The 16,548-nt window shown below is 41.2% G+C and overlaps 1 protein-coding gene across 1 annotated transcript in view; it reads right to left on the bottom strand.

Annotated features, from left to right (window-relative positions):
* PPIL2 (peptidylprolyl isomerase like 2) overlaps positions 1–16,548 on the bottom strand; it is a 55,841-nt gene that overhangs the window by 15,700 nt on the left and 23,593 nt on the right. The window contains exons 13-14 of the mRNA XM_042865577.1: positions 7,951–8,040; positions 6,127–6,160 (exon numbers count right to left, since the gene is read on the bottom strand). Of these exons, the coding sequence (XP_042721511.1) occupies positions 6,127–6,160; positions 7,951–8,040 (124 nt within the window). The remainder of the gene's footprint in view (positions 1–6,126; positions 6,161–7,950; positions 8,041–16,548) is intronic.

Here is a 16,548-nt window from a genome sequence, read left to right as displayed (position 1 = left end):
CAATGGTTACTTGCACAGGTAACACAAAAGCTATTTGATGACACAGCTGCATGGACAAGCAGCAAATTAAATGAAAGCATAACACAAATTCCTACTGAAAACCATATGCGGAAAATCACAAGTGTGCATCAAACAAGAGCAGAGTTTCAGATGATACTACGAGAACAACGAATCACAGGTGGACAGCTGCAAGTGGAATTAACTGACCCAGCAATTTTGGAAGAAACTGACCCACTTAAAAATCCAATTAATCATGTTCCAAAGAACTATTAATAGAGTTGAGCGCTGCCTGCTCTGCAGTTTTACAAGAGGCAGCCAGAGGGAAAAACCCTGCAGGATTTTCTATAATCAGGAGAGAAGGAGATTTCTTCAGTTCAGCTCATTACATCAGCGTGATTCCGTACGACAACCTGCTCCCACGGCGGCTGGAAGGGGCACGGTGACACCGTCACAAAGATGGTGCCCAGCACAGGCTCTTCTGGCCAAATTGTGTTCAGCTTACTACAAACTGCCAACATTCCTCTTTGATAGCCAACATCCCTGTGTGTTCCTGTGGGACGTTACTCGTGTCGTGCCCATTACCTGCCTCGCTCTGTAGTTGTACACAAACAAGCAGGGATAAGAATGCAGCAAGCTCCATGTGCTGCTCAAAACCAGCAGCATACTTGCACAGTGTGCCGGCCCCACCAGCTGCACTGAGCATTGTGCACTGCATTCTGCTCCCACTTTCCCTTCCTCAGCTCCACCCGGCCCACTGCAGCCATCCAGACACATCCTGCAGCCCTGCAGCCCCATTCCTCACCAGTACTGCACACCTCACAAACCTGCACCCCCGGACATGCTCATGTCTCCCTTCTATAAATAGGTAACATTGCTTCAAAGGATCTCCTGAAGGAACTCGTCATTATTTGCAAAGCAGATGCACTACCAGTCCTAACCCAGAGGAGTGTTTGTTGCCTAGAAATTCTCAGATAACATACAAACATAAGCAGATGCAATGGAGATGGCATGTAGCAGCAAGTGGCCAAAGCCCTGAGCCTGCTGCACCCCTAGCAGGCTTTCAGCAGACGCTGGAATGCCAGCCTCGTCAGGCTGCTGGAAGTGGGTGGAATAGACCCTGCAGCCTCACTGGTGAGAAAATAATTCAGAAAGCATGAGAAAAAACAGTGCATGACACAACAAGCAACCAGACTCCAGTGCTCACAAACAGGAGCAATGAACCATCATCTTTTGGTCTTGGAATACTTATTTTTGCACGATTTGGTTTCAGATCATACTCTGAGGGTCAGAACTAACCTCGTGCATACGATGGCTAACTTTGGTTCACTCCAGTTCTCTGGAAACAAATGCTAATATTTCAGCAGACAGTTCCAGACCCAAGGCCTGCGTGCTCAGCAGCTGCATGAAGAGCAGAAGACAGAAGCACAGGCACCCTGCAGGGCAGGGCTGTGTGCACGAGGCCTGCAGCATGGGCTGGCATGGGGAGGAGGGGATGCAGCGAAGATGCTGGGAGAACAATGGAATAGATGGAATTGGAATGATTTTATTTTATTCTTCAAACACAAAAACAAATGTTTTCCTTTTAAATTAAAAATAGCCAATTAAAAACTGCTGCTTGTCAAACTGTTCCCGACCTCTGGAATTGTTCCAAGCTTCAAACATCTGCATGAAGAAGCAGGCTAGAAGATGGTGAGTTAAAAGGACGATGTTTTTAATTACTGAAACCCAGAATCACTTTCTTTCTCTCTGAAGATTAAGCACAAATCCCTCATTAGCCTATTGGCACAGCAGCACAGTGCCTAATGCTCAGCCAGCACAGCCTGGAACAGGAATTTTAGACCTTTGCATTTTGCTTTATATAGGAGAGCTCAATGTAAACTTGGGAAAACAGCTCACAGGCTGCAAGCTGACTACTAATAAAGATGAGGCATTCTGAAGTATCAAACAGATTTTACTGTGTTTATTCTCAGCACAGTTAGGAGGTGTGGATGTGCCACCTCCACTGCATCTGAAAGCAGAATGGCTGCAGCTAGAGCAGGAGGAGGTGGAACCATGTGGTCATTCCCTGCACATGCCATAAGGAGAGCAGGCTCCTCCTTTATCCCCCAGATTTTCCTCCGAGGGAGCACAGATCACCAGTGACTATATATGGAATCACTATGATGCAAAATTCGAACCCAAAGCCAACTTCCCAGGGCGCAGGCAAAGCCTGTGGAAAACAAGAGTCGTGTCTGGGTGTTCCATTCACATTGGGCAGTGCTGCCTGGCACTCACCTGGCTCCCGCTTTTCACCCAGTGAAGATAATCTTCTGTCAAGAGTGGAATCCAGTGCATACTGCACTTGAAAAGTTATTGAGCTGCTATTACAAGAAGTGCTGTAAAATATTCTGGGGACTTCTGTGCTAAAATCAAAGGGGTTCACAAGGGAGCAGACAGGGTCTCACTCTGGCACTTTCTGGACTGGCATTGGGAATGTGAAATGGAGCAGTGCTGACAACTGCAGATGTGGGTCCTTTGCACAAAGCTGGGAATGGGCCTGGGATCAGCTACCACAGGAGAATAGCCTTCCAACAGCAGCACACAGCCAAGCTGTGACTGTGCCCTGGAGCACGGTTAGTTATCCAGCCTCATTTCCACATCTTGTGCTATAGGAAAGGTGAACAGATATCATCTGACAACTGCAGCGAGCACACCTCAGCAAGTACAAAGAAAGAAGTCATATTTTCAGATTGTATTTTAAACTAAAAACAGCTTTGGTAGTTTTTCTCCTTTCAAACAACTTCTTCAGTAATCATCTATTTCATTATTATTTTTGATGAGTGTACAGAACTTGTGTAACTTTTATGCAAAGAGCTGAGGGATGCACCTAGGGCTTCAGAAATGTAACATTCCAGAAGCCAGGTGTGGGCTGGGAATCATCATTCATGAAAGCTGTGATTTTAAGTAAATCCTTCCTTTTTCTGGCATAAAGATTGCTAAGCAGTGGTAAGGAAGTGGGAGGGCTCTGATTCACAAAAATGACGGCTTACTCTCTGTAATGTTCTTGTCATTTGGAACAGCGAGGTACATAATAACATCTGACACTTCCATAGAGCTTTCCAAGAGAGATTCTTGAATCATTGTGCAAATACGAAAGCCTGAGTTCATCCAGTAAGTGCTTCTCTCCTTCCAGACAAGACGACACAGTACTTTTAACCCTCATATCTGAAGGGCTGCAATCGAAATGGAGGCACTGCTCCAGTTAAGAAGGCCCCACTCTTATCCTTTGCTAAACTTCAGGCATGCAAGAAAAGAGTTCTACAACTGGTGACATTTTAATATCTTTCCCTGCTAGGAAACCACACTGCAGAACTGACCGAGATTGACCACAGTCTCTGTGCTACTGACAGTTCAGAGGAGGGGAAAAAAGTGCTTTGCTCTGTTCCACACAAAATGCACTACTACACTGTTCCACTACCAAAATGCACTACGAACCTCCTTTGTGCCTTCTTGGATTCAGCAATGGACAGAGGCAAACTCAACCTGATTCATTACATCTTCCAACAATGTGAGTAGCTGAAAAATGCCTGTGCTGCTTTAAAAATGGAATGTCCTGGATACAGTTCTCCCCTTTTCATACAAGGGGTTTGGGATATTAAACCTGTTTTTCCTACATGCAAATTTTCTTCTATTATTTGGAACACTGAAACACCGAGCAGCTGTTCCATTTGCACTACTGCGAGCTAGACCGAATTACTCACTGAGTTCAACCACTTAGTTGTTAAGAACAGCAGGAAAAGATACATCACAAATGTAAAATTCGTCAAATAATTAATCATTACAAAGAATGACCATGACTCAGCTTATTGCTTTGAATGCAATAATGAATAATGAAATTGCTTTATGGATGGTTTGTCGCTTTTTATTGTTAAAGAAAAAGAAAGAAGCCACTGCAGCACAACACAATTTCTCCCAGTAGTCTTATGAAACTTGAAGTTTATGGCTGCAGAAAATTAGTTTGGTCCTCTAAGTCAGTATCAAACTTACAGGATAGTGCATCTAATTCTTTGGCAATGCTGCTGAGTAACCTAAATTAAAATTCGACTCCTCACTCTTTCTAACATGGTATCAACTTCCAGATGTCCCAAGGTTCTTCCATCCCAAGGTTAACTACTGAGTACCAGCGATCAGCCCCTGACATGCCAACCAAGTTGGGACCATTCTTTTGTGACAGCTGAATAAGAGATTCAAGGGCACACCATGTGATGCACAAAAAAAAGCCACAAAAAAGAGGTAAGGCTCAGTGCTGCTTCCAGCCTGGGGAGCTGTAGGGACAGCTGGTGACAGCCCTTCCGCAGGGTGTTTTGCTAAACTAAAGCACAGTTACCCAGGAGAGCCGAGCACAGCTTGTGCATGTCTGAAGTTTTTCTATAAAAGGCTCTGATGGAAACAGTTCAGCAGTTTAAAATAAAATTTCAAGGATAACTTTTGAATAGTCTTCACTATTTCCAGTTGAAATACCTGAGAAGAAAGCCCTGTTCTACAGAAATGCTTCCCTGATACTACAGAAGTCAAATTATTTACTCTCTTTCCTCTTGTTTACTTTAAGTGTTCACGTTGTTGTAAGTCAGTCATCCTAAGCAAAGCATTAATTTACAGAGGGGCACAGAGAATGGTAAGGGAGATGCATTCTCTCCTTTTCTCCATTCTATAGTTAAAAATAAGTACTTCATTTAATTTACAGGGTTTAAAGAATTGATACCAAATTAAACGGTAGAATTTCAGCACACAACTGGAGATGTTACAGTAGATCCCAGCACAGAATACTGGCTAACTGAGGTACACACATCTGTACGTGAAGTTAATGCTGGCTTGTAGACACCTCACAGTGTGCAAGGTATGCCAAGTAACGTGGAGCAAAGCCTGACCGACTGCCTACACTGCGAGCCGCCTAAGCTGCTTCATGTAAGCACTAAGCACACAGGCACAGGAGTTCAAGAGAAGTCAGGCAGCTCACCAGACTGCCTGCTTAGTACATTTTCTTGTGACGCTACTATTAGCACATTAGATAAATAATTAATAAGGTTATTTAAAGTGCAGTTATGTTCAAAACATCAAAACCATTTAGTGACCATTGCGTCAACAACTGTGCAACGCTGTCATATTTATTTGAGTATAAACTGTTCACTTTATTGGAACTTTAATAGCCTTGACAGTTGTTTGCAAGACACCTTGTCTACAGCATACTCATATTTAATTAAGAATGACAAGGAGAAAAACAAGATGGAGAAGTCTAGAGGTCATTATACTCCTTTTTAAAAATAACTCACAGGGGAGTTGTTTCTCCTATGGTCTTCATTGGCTTTTTTCCCCCTTTGGTCTTACACTTCCTACTCCCTTTGCCAGTAGAGCTGAGCCTTGACCTTCAGAACAGCGGCCCTGCCAGCCTCCTGCCAACCATTACTCGTGCTGCCTTACAGTACTTCTGCCATTTGCACAGCGACAAGAATGACACCAACAAGGTCATTTTTTCACAGCAAGAGCTGAACCCACCCTACAAAAAGGCAAAAGCTGCCTGCATCAATCCATTACATTTCTCTGGTCTCCCGACATCTCTTTAATTTCTCGTTTTAGAAGATGTTCCTAATTATGCCTTTTGGGATTTGAACTGAAACTTTCCCTCTAACAAAATCAAACCACAATTCTTTTGACAGTCCATGCAAATACAGCAACAAAGCCTGTTAACAGGCTTTTGCCATCAAGACTCAGAACATTTAATTTCTGTCTCAGAGCATGCAACTGTTGAGGATTATGTGTTGGGCAACTCACACTAACATTATTTACAAAGTAAGCAGTGGTAAAGAATTACAAAGACATCCTATTTTCAGATGGTCTGTGAACATGCATAGAAGAATTCAGTGTTTGTATATACAAGTGACCTATGTGTGAACTAGAATAAAAAGGCACAAAACTCCACAAGGGCGTACAAGGACCTGTGGAGGCTGGTGACATCTACAAGCACATAGGTAAAATGTACAAGTGGATAACGAGTAAAAGTGCAGCACTAAGTAGAATTACTAGATGACACCAATTAAACAACACAGTGCTTTAAGTGAAAACAGCTCACTTAACTCAAACACAGCTTACCTGTTCCTGTTCCAGTTGGATCACCTCCCTGAATCTGCAGAATTACAATAAAACCAACAGGTTACATGTATATCTGCACAAAAGACATTAAATACAAGCTATAAAAGTCAATTCTGCTTCACTTTCTTTGTCCTGTACTAAGTAAGGTTACAAGTTAGCACCAAGGAAACCACTGCTACTTATTTGGAGCTTCTTTTATCAGCTTGCTGTCACCTCCTGCATTACTGCAAAATGATAGTTTTATAAAAATAATACGTCTCCTGAGTAAATAAGGAAAATAAACAGTCTCAAATGGGTTAATCAGATCATCCTTTCCACTTTGTACTAGAGAGTAACGTGCTTTTTAACTGATGACATATTGCTTTTAGAACAGAAAAGGCTTTATATATTGCTACCAATCCAACACATGATGCAAAGGAAATAAATGAGGAGATGCAGAATGTATTTGAATCCATATTTTATAGTATCCTTCTCACTACCTCAATGGGAAAATTCCCATGTGAAAACATTCACAATAATAAATTTAATCACTAATATATACATAATATACTGTAGTCCAGTGCCAGTAAAGGGAGTGTGACACAACCAGCTGTACAGTGATAGCACACAGGCACAATTTTAATGGTTGGTTTAACTACCAACCAAGATATATGGTCCTGCCAGAAGGAAAAAGCTTTTCTTTTTGTAGGATGGCATGACAGAATATAGCATTCAGTGATGTTCTCTGAAAGATGCATGCTGCCTTCAGGATCAGGTTGCTAACTCTTTTGAAAGGAAGTTACAGCACCCTAAGCTCCCTGGACTGCACCTATGTAAACAAGGGTCACACTTCCAGGCCTTCCAATGGACTGCAGTGGCAGTAAGATGCATCAAGGACTCGCTGTCTTCTAACATCTGGCAAATCTCAATGTAAAATTAAAAATGTAATGGAAAAACTATTAACTAGGCATGGTGAGTAACCAAATCTAAGTTTTAAATCTGAGAAGCAGACCTCTGAACGCAAAACATGCTTCTTCAGTCTGTCAAAATGAGTTATTAGACACGTCTCGCCCCGAAAGAACTCTAAATCACTTCTGTATCATCACATCTTGATATCTTTATAATAGCTTGGTATCTTTATTGAAGTATAGTATCTTTATTAAAGCCTTATGTATGCTCACAAAATGTGATTAACATATTGATAATTACTTAAACTCATAAAATACTGATTACAGTGGTCCAAATTCAGCCAACTGTGTGTGCTGACTGTGCTACAGCTATATCCCATAGAATCACAAGGTTGGAAACGACCTACAAGATCACCCAGTCCAACCGTCTCCTCATCACCACTGCCCCCACCAGCCCTAAACCACATCACGCAGCTCCTCATCCGGACGCCTCCTGAACACTGAGCGCTCTTGGGAAAGGACGATGTGAGAGCATCCAAGCACCACAACCTGAATCAGAAATTCAGCTTTTTCATGCTTCATCTGAATGAGATTTCAACAGGATGCAGAATTACATATGCAAATTAGCATCTCCCTCCCTTTCTGTTCATTAACCACTCACCTGCAGCTTGAGGAACAACAAGAGCCTTGCCAAGGCAACGACTCTCAAAGTTTTTGCCTGGATGCCAGTGATGTTCTCTGATAGTATTAGTCAGAAACAGTTGTTAGTAAGACTTGTTAGATTTGTAACTACAAATTTAGTAAGTTGGGACAATCCTAGCTCTGGAGGTATATTTTAATATATTTCTAATGCAAAGAAGATACTGAAACTCAAGTTTAGTAAGTATTTTGAGAGCACTGCATACTGTGTATTAAAAAGGATTTGGTCAGTACTCACCACAAAATTACGAATTGACCTGTGAAAAATTGTCCCATCGTAATAGTTCTTTTTGCACAATTTGATAAAATTTTCACAGGTTCGAGGTGTCTGAAAGGCAAACAGAAGTTTTAATTAAGCCACACATTTAGACAATCAAATTGGTCATCACACTGTTTATGAGAGTCGCCCTCATTCGAGCCTTACAAAGAAACATGCAGGACTCCTGAAGAATGAGTCTGTCTCTACAGAAAATAAATACAATATATTCTTTTTGTTTTTTAAGGATAACAGGCACACAGTACTTAGAATAAATTAAACCCAGGCTTTCCAACTAACACAAAGAACTGTTGAACACTAACTCAGATAACACGGACTCCCAGCAGACATCATGACAGTGAAAGCAGGCATGCTCAGACTTTCAAGTAACTTAGTTCCATGGTAATCCTGGTTCCAGTGGGCACTAATCTCTCAAACTAAGAAAGTACCTGGCTTCTCTGCTTCGCTACTGCAAATGAGTGCATTAAAGTTAACTGGAAGAGAAGCATTTTGTGCTCCTCACAACCTAGGACTAAGAATGGGACTGATCCCAGAAGACACCACTTTGAACACGGGTCTACCCACAGGAAAAATAATTTAAAAGAGAAAAATCTTCGAAAATCTGGAAAAAAATGTTGAATACCTTGCTCACTTCTAATTTCCTTTTACAGTGTAGATTAGAGCATCCAAACATACCTTCTGAAAAGCCCTCCTGTACACCAATTATCCTCCCTCTGTAATCGTACAGATGCTCTTCTCTGCAGGATTAAAATACCTTCACACATACAAACAAGTGCAAACTACATACATAGGAACAACCTGTTTCCTATACTTGGAGGATTTTTTTTTAGCTCCACAATGGAGTACGTTCATAAACACGTCCCAGCTTTATCAAGTAAAGCCCTAACATCTAACTAATGTGAGTTGTTACACTTTGAAAATGTACTTATTGTATGTGCTTGCAATAAAAGCCCTCATGAGTCATGACATCTGCAAACAAACTCATTCAAGACCTGAAGTCTTGTTTTGAAATACACTGATTCATTTTGCATTGATATGAGACTACTCTTGGTCTTATCACTAGTCTGAAACCTGTACAAAGACAGAGAGAGACTCAGACATACAATGTGAAGTGGCTTAAAAGCAAAAAAAGAAAGCCCAGGATACATTTTTAAAATAAGGCAAGTCTAATCACAGTCTTTTAAGAGCAAAACAATCTCCATCTTCTTAGAACTAGGTCCATACGGTCATTCATCCTGAATCATCCATAACTTTCTTATCTAGAGCACAGTCATTCTAACCCCTCTATACACAGAAACATCCCTTAATTATCCAAACTGTACCTCTCACAGCATTAGGAATTCTTTAACAACTTCTTCTTAATTATTCTGCAAATAGATAGGTAGTTCTCAGGTAACATAACTGGAAAAACAAACAAGTTCTAATCTTACACCAACTATAATCTCAGATTTCTTATGTACTTAATTACTGGGTTGCAATGGCAATGTTTTATAGCAGACTGACACCAAGACACACATTCTGGTAGTATCCCAGTGGCAACTTGTGAGTAGAGATATTCCATTACAATTGTTTCAAACAACAACATGTTTTCCCGTAGTCGCAATGTTTATGCAGCAAAAGACTGAATTTAAAAGCTTTTATTTGAACTGGACACACACACACTGGAAAATCCACTTTGTCCATAATCCTCCAAGTCATGTTCAACCCCAGAAGAATCATTTCTGTTGCATTTGCATTCCTCACAAAACAATATTGCAACAAGCTCGAAACTACAGCAGTGCTACTAGTGATCACTCACAAAAAATGTCAGAAGGGATAAAAATAAGACTAAAACTGTTCTTTTTGAATTAGAAATGGGAAGCAGCAGCTTTTAGCCCAGGGCACTTTACCTGACGAGAACCGAGTGCTCCTTGGAGAGAAAGACACAGTTAATAAGTCCTCTAGGGGGAATACAGCAACTTGTAATTAATTTTTTAAGAGAAATGAGATCAGGCATCAGACTAAGTCCCTTGCTGATCAGTATCAAACAGCTTTAAATGTGTACAAAGTTGATAACCTAAAACAGTACTGCTGTTTATTTTCAAACGCGATCTGCAAAGCATACAATAAAAAGCATTCACCACGGTGATGTGCTTTTCAGGCAGTACCTGTGCCGACCCTTCTCTTTAAACTGCTTTCCAGTTACATCTTTTTCTCAGAAATGGGCTTTTCAAATGCAACTACAGAAATACTTAGTGTACATGCAACGCAATATCATTTCACTGCAAGGTTTTCTTTAAATAATTCCCAAATTGGTTCCCATGGTCACCACAGCCATCATCCAGATACACCTGGCAGGTAAGCAGCTCCTTAGCAACATCACCATCATCTTTTGTGGTGCTCTTTCATAGAGGAGTGTATGTGCTTTTTGTTGTTTTTTTTTTGTTGAGTATGTAAATAGACCAAAGCAAAACAAAAATTGCCTAAGGAGATCTATGTTAAAAAAAAAGAGAAAAACCTACACTTAGCTTGAAGCCTTCAAAATTTCTGTCACTAGTTCACGCCTCTTAATAGCAGGATTCTGGCATTTGTATGATAAGATTTTAATTCATGAGGAATTGGCTTTTCGTTATTTCAGATTATTTCTGCTTTGACACACAGGATTAATGGAAAAAGCTCTGTATTTTAGTGCAACTACAACAGTTCTTCCAATTTAGAGAGACAAAAAGAAATAAAAGGGAAATGGCATTAGTGCAGGGAAATTATACAGATGTGCAAATGACAGCTTCTGAATGCTTAGTGCGAAATTTCTCCTCCAAGGTTCATGCAGATCCTCGAGGGATGAAGCAGTTTGAAATGATTAGCTCTTCACATAGCAAAGCCTTCTTCCTTGCAGCCATAGCAACAACTCAGTGGCTCCTCTTTTCCCCATCTCGTCTACCTTGGCAACAGGGATGTCGCAGGTCTTCAGTCTCCCGGTTGGCTCTCAGCTGTCCAATACCAGCTGTGAGTTAAGCTGACTTTTACAAACGGAGTGACCCGTTTTAACTGATGAGAGAGGAGACCTGCAAAGTGAGAATCATTTCAGTATAAGCGTTCTTTTCCTTAGTGTTTGCCACTTGGAGAGAGTAGAAGTGTCTTTAATTCGAAGGACGCGATGCAGAGGCAGATTGGCTTTTGTTCTCCTGTTAGGACAAGAGGAAGGGAGGGTTTCCCAGCTCCGTCCTGCCACACTCTTTGGAGAGAAAAGCTTTCAGCAATTTTTCAGTTTGGCTTGTTGAGAATATCATTATGGATTTACGAGAAACTATTGGAGGTTATAAAGAAAACATAACCTTTTTCCTGTTGCTGACTTTCAAATCAACGGGATTACAAAAGAAGGTGATGTTATTGCCATGACTTTCATACATTTATATCTAGATCACAGCAGGATAAAATAATGTAAATAATAATGCAAAAAGAACAAAAAGGGAGATGTTAACTGTTGCTTTTGATGTTGAGACAAGAATGGCCAGAAGTAGGAAGAGCTGGAGTCTGTTGTCAGTAATGAGCCAACAAGAAAGCAGCTGTGCCTGCAGAACTTTGCGCGATCCCGAGTGCCATCCTTCTGCCTTCAGCAACGGGCTGAGGGATGCAGCAGGGAGGAGATTCTGAACAGGTGGGCACACTGGTAGCCCACGACTGAGAGACTCACATTTTCCACAAGATCTCACACTCAGGTATCAAAGCTGGGTTTGTTTACACACATTTTTCACCAGTCTTTGTAGCTGGAACAAAGGCTTCAAAGTCCAGTTATGTTTGTGTGGTTGGTGCAGAATGCAACTTTGTTCTGCACAGTCCCACAAACCTCGAGCCCTTTTCTTCTCCTTTGGACAGGATACTGCTTACAAGAGCTGCTGAGACGCACTTGGTGTGGGAGATTTGGCACTGACTGCTTTGGATAAATTCGATAATCTGAGCCTGATATGAAGGCAACTGTATGACTGAGTCTGAGATTTATTGCTGACCGAATGCAAAACTTTCTGCTTGTGCCTCTAAGAAAAAGCACCACAAAAGATAACGGTGATCCTGTGGTGACATGTTATACCAACAAACAACAACTGCCTGCTGTGGTTCAATTCAGAGATGATGCAGTTTGTGTAAGGGAGACCAACTTCAATTTGGTCATTGGGTCACTTTGTGTTCTGTGATCAGAAGAGATCGGCTCCAAAGAGGTAGGAAAGATAAAAGCATCCCGGCACTGTGGAGTAAAACAATTGGCAAGACTCTCACTGATATTTAAGGAATCAGAACAAGCAAACTCATCTCAGATAAAAGACTGCTGACTTGACAGCAAACATTTACCTATTTTGCTACCTCAAAACATCAAAGTTTTCTTAGAACAAACAGTAGAATGATAGCATTCTCATCACACTGAAACCTACTGCAATTTAACGAGCTGTTTAGCAAAGGTTATAGCAGATTGCTAAATTTCACTTTTAAGAGGCACTTTTCGGTTCTGACATTAACAATGCTACTAAAAACTTTTTCAAATCTGATATGCTTAGCTTAGACAAGTTGCCAATAAGAAATGACATGCTCCAGTTTCAGTTTTCACAATTTTGCAAGTACAGGGACAATCAATCAGTTTAGCAGAGAACAATTCAAGCTAAACAGGGTACCGAATTCACTCATCTAATTTGTCAATGTTAACTGCTAGCTCTCTGGAGGCAGTCGTCATTCCTAGCTGCAGTTATTACTTTTCCTCTAACTTTAATTTATTGTAGAAGAAAACAGCCCTTCCCCCTTCCAATCCGTAAGCCACAAGAGTGGAGGAGCTTGCCGGACAAAGCAGAAGCAGGCCGGGAGCCAGCAAATAAGACACAGAATCACTAGGTACAGTTTCAATACAGATCCAATTTAAATTGCTTAAGTAGCCTCCAGCAGCTGTAAAGTCTGGAGCATCACAAGTCCCGCAGCAGCTCCCTGGCATTTCTTCAGTCTGCAAATAGCACAAAAATTCTACCTTCTAAGAAAATGCACCCTGTAATCACTTCCATGCTACACAGTAAAGCTCTGGTAGCTGTCAGCCTCTCAAGGTCACCCTGCTCTCATCAGTGCCAAGGTACAAACAAGAAACGTGTCAGAAAGAGATGAAGAGCAGCAGCTGTGTAACTCCAAACTGCCTGCCTCATCCTCAGGTTTGGGATCACCAAGTGGCAGACACAGCTGGTATGGGATTCCTGCACCGTCAATTGTCCAAAAGCAGAAGAGAATCCAACAGCAACCAATTCCTTCTGCCAGATCCCACTTGCCAAGGGTGCAAGAGGGCCAGAAAGGTCCAAATGTGAAAAATGTATTCCCAGTTACCTAAAGCCAGAGGATATCAGGAAACTGGGCATAAAAAGCCAAGGGCAGCAAGGTCCACAGTGCAGGGATAGGCATGCAGGAAGCTGGCTGAGCACTTCCCACCCCCACTTCTGCTACTGGAAAAGAATGGTTTGAATGATTTGTTTTCAGTTTCTGTTAACCAGAACTTTCAAAGCTAAAACTTGCAGCTCTTTCTACAATTAACATAATTTGAAAATAGGCCAAGCTATTTACAACCACTATACTTCACCCTAACAAGTTACTTAGGGGATCTACTGAGAGAACAAGTAAACTGGTAAAACATCAGCCATATATTTGCCATACAGTTGGCAGAAAGTGAGTAGAACAGGTTTTAACAGTTTAATTTGGAAAGAAAATGAGACATTCAGGAAGACTGGAGGACCTGGTCATGCAAGGAGGTCAAAGGATTTTTTAAGCAACTCACTTCTTTCCCATTGGAAATGGATAAGAACTTCATAAGCTTCTGATCTTTGGAATAGTCCCTCACACAAAAGGAAAGATGATTTCAAAGAATAGGGGCTAGATTACACCGTTATAGATCACAGGCATATTTAATAGGTCAGAGGGCCTTGAAAGATTAAAACATCGCTATCTGTAGAATAATGGCTTCTTCAGATAGCTATGCCAAGACATCATCATTAAGTAGAGTTTGTCAAGTCCTAAAACCTCAAAAAGCATTTGTGTAGTGCTGGATGGGGCTTTGAAATCCATCTCACATTCTTCTTTGTTATGCCAACTTGCCCTTAAAGCTTAACATATTACATCAAAGAGACACAAGGGAATTAACAAAACCTGACATGGCAGTTACAGATTACCATTCAATTACTACAGTGAGCATGTGTTTAGCCACCAGCTCTCTAGTGACAACTTGCACAAAAGAGAAAAGGGAGACAGCACACCAAACTACCTGCTCATCATTCTGACAGGACCTTCTGGAGTGCTTTTTAAAAAAATGTACATATATTTCCATGGTACAATGAAAATTAAAAAAACCACAAGCCTCAAAGCAACCTGTAGGCAAAGGTATCTGTATTCCCTTTCACAGGTACAGAGACTAGGAGTCCAATACGACCTGTTGTCATGAAGGACTGCTGGTCTGAACTGGCAGGCTGTCCATGTTGCTGCACTCGTGCAATCAGGCATCTATGATTGCTTATTCTGGAAATTCTGAATTAGAAGACAGGGAAAAAACAAACAGCAACAAAGAGCAACAGGCACACCACCACAATGCAAAGAGAAGGCAGAACAGCTGAGGCACAAACTCAAATGGGTGAAAAAAGGTCCAATTTATCTTCCAAAATCTCAGTTGCCTTTTCTCAGGTCACTGACTTACACCACACATCATTGTTCTGGAACATAAGCGGTTTCTGGTGCTTTGAACAGACACAGAAAGTACCTGGATTCCAGCCCTATTTCATGCTCTCTTTCTGTATCCTGTCACTAAGTAGCTGAAGATGACTTCAATCATACCGCAGAACTGACTTCCTGCCTTGGATCAGTACAAAACATTTCATGATTAGGCTTTTGGAGCTTGGAAGATTCTCATCACTACCAACCTTACTGACTGGCACCTTTAAGTACTACTGTATGAAGATGCCTCAATTTATTTTACAGCAAAAGTTTCCACACTCGTGTGAACTGAACTCCAAGCAATCCACACTACCAGTTCACTCACAAAACCAGGGAAAACTATTTCTCATCCAAAGAGAACTGGAATCACAAGAACTGAGGGCAGAGAGAAAGAATCCAAGGTTGGGGGGAGAGTGTTAAAAACAAAAATGATACCCAGTGGACTTGAGCAGTAGTGCAGACTGCTCTGTTTAGAGATGCAAGAATATATATTTTTTAAATAGGGAGCCCATAGCCATGAAAATGCAACCAAAGACTCCAAAGTAGAGACACACGCTACGACAGCAAGTATGTCATTTGTGGTTCTCTATTTTGGCAAAAAGACTTCACCTCAAAATGTATATTTAAGTCTTGTCCATAAGACTATTTCAAAAAGCAATGAATGTTCTAAATCCTACCTCTAGACACAGGTACTCATTTATCATACTTATATAGCAACTTAAGACTTAAGCTTCCTAAAGCATTTCACAATCACATGCTTGCAGTACCCTACAATTTCAAGCACTGCTAGCATGTCTTCCGTAATAATCCGAGCACAGGATATCACCCAGCAGCTACAAAAAGGAACCTGTGGTCAGGTCAAGGGAACAACCAGCCAGATAATGCCCAGTTTTTTAAAAGAGAAGCTAAGCAGCACTGTAATATAGCTCAGAAATCATATGTTTGTTCCCACAGTTGCACTGCTTGAGAGAGAGAGCAGATAAACGAATTCCCCAAATTATACACATTTTGGCTGAATTCAAACAGCACTGACAGCCTAATACTGTTATCAACTCTCCCATTCACTCAGGCAGCACAAAACTGTGTGATGAACCCAGAGGCCCCAAATCTGCTGGCGTTATCAGTGGGTATCAATACAGTGCTTTGAGCTGAAAATTGTTTCTCACTCCATGTCTTTCTGAAAAGTTGTTGCTACCCACACCAGCTACACTGAGAGATCATGAAGGCTGAGAAGTCAATCACCAAAAAGCCCATGCAACATTATTTGGGCAGGCATTATGATTCACTCCAACTCCCTCAGACTGCATTCAAGGGAGTCAGCCCCCGGGTCACAGAGTGCCTTACCCACATTCTACATGTCTGCAGAGAAACAAAATCCTGCATACAAACTGATTCACTACACAGTTCTAAATACATCCCAGAAATGATTCAGCTCATGTACTGAATGATCCAGAAGAGAGGATTAACAAAAACATCATGTGATGAAATACTGTTACTGTTATTACTGTGCATATTCACCAGCAGAGTGAACAGAGTGTTTAAGGCCTTAATTTTGGCATTTCCCCATTTTCTGTTATCTGCCTTTGCAATCTCAATAGATCCACTGTAGCTGATCCACATATAAATGTGCGATCTATTTATGCATTACGTGTCTGTAAGATATTTGCTCTGCACTGAGCTACCTTATGTGCCTAAGTTCAGAGCGCGTCAGGAAAACAGAAGTTAAGGGCAAAAGTTCCTTATACAGTAAGGGGAGAAAAATAAGCATCTCCAGGAGGAACTGATTTAATAGACGTTGGACAATGACCTAAAGTGAACATTGTGAAAACCTCCCTACAGCAGTCAGCTCTTCTAACTATT

The sequence above is a fragment of the Lagopus leucura genome, unplaced genomic scaffold (genome assembly GCF_019238085.1).
Source record: "Lagopus leucura isolate 7727_CA_CO unplaced genomic scaffold, USGS_WTPT01 Super-Scaffold_806, whole genome shotgun sequence".
NCBI lineage: Eukaryota > Metazoa > Chordata > Aves > Galliformes > Phasianidae > Lagopus > Lagopus leucura.
This window is presented reverse-complemented; position numbering and strand designations above follow the sequence as displayed.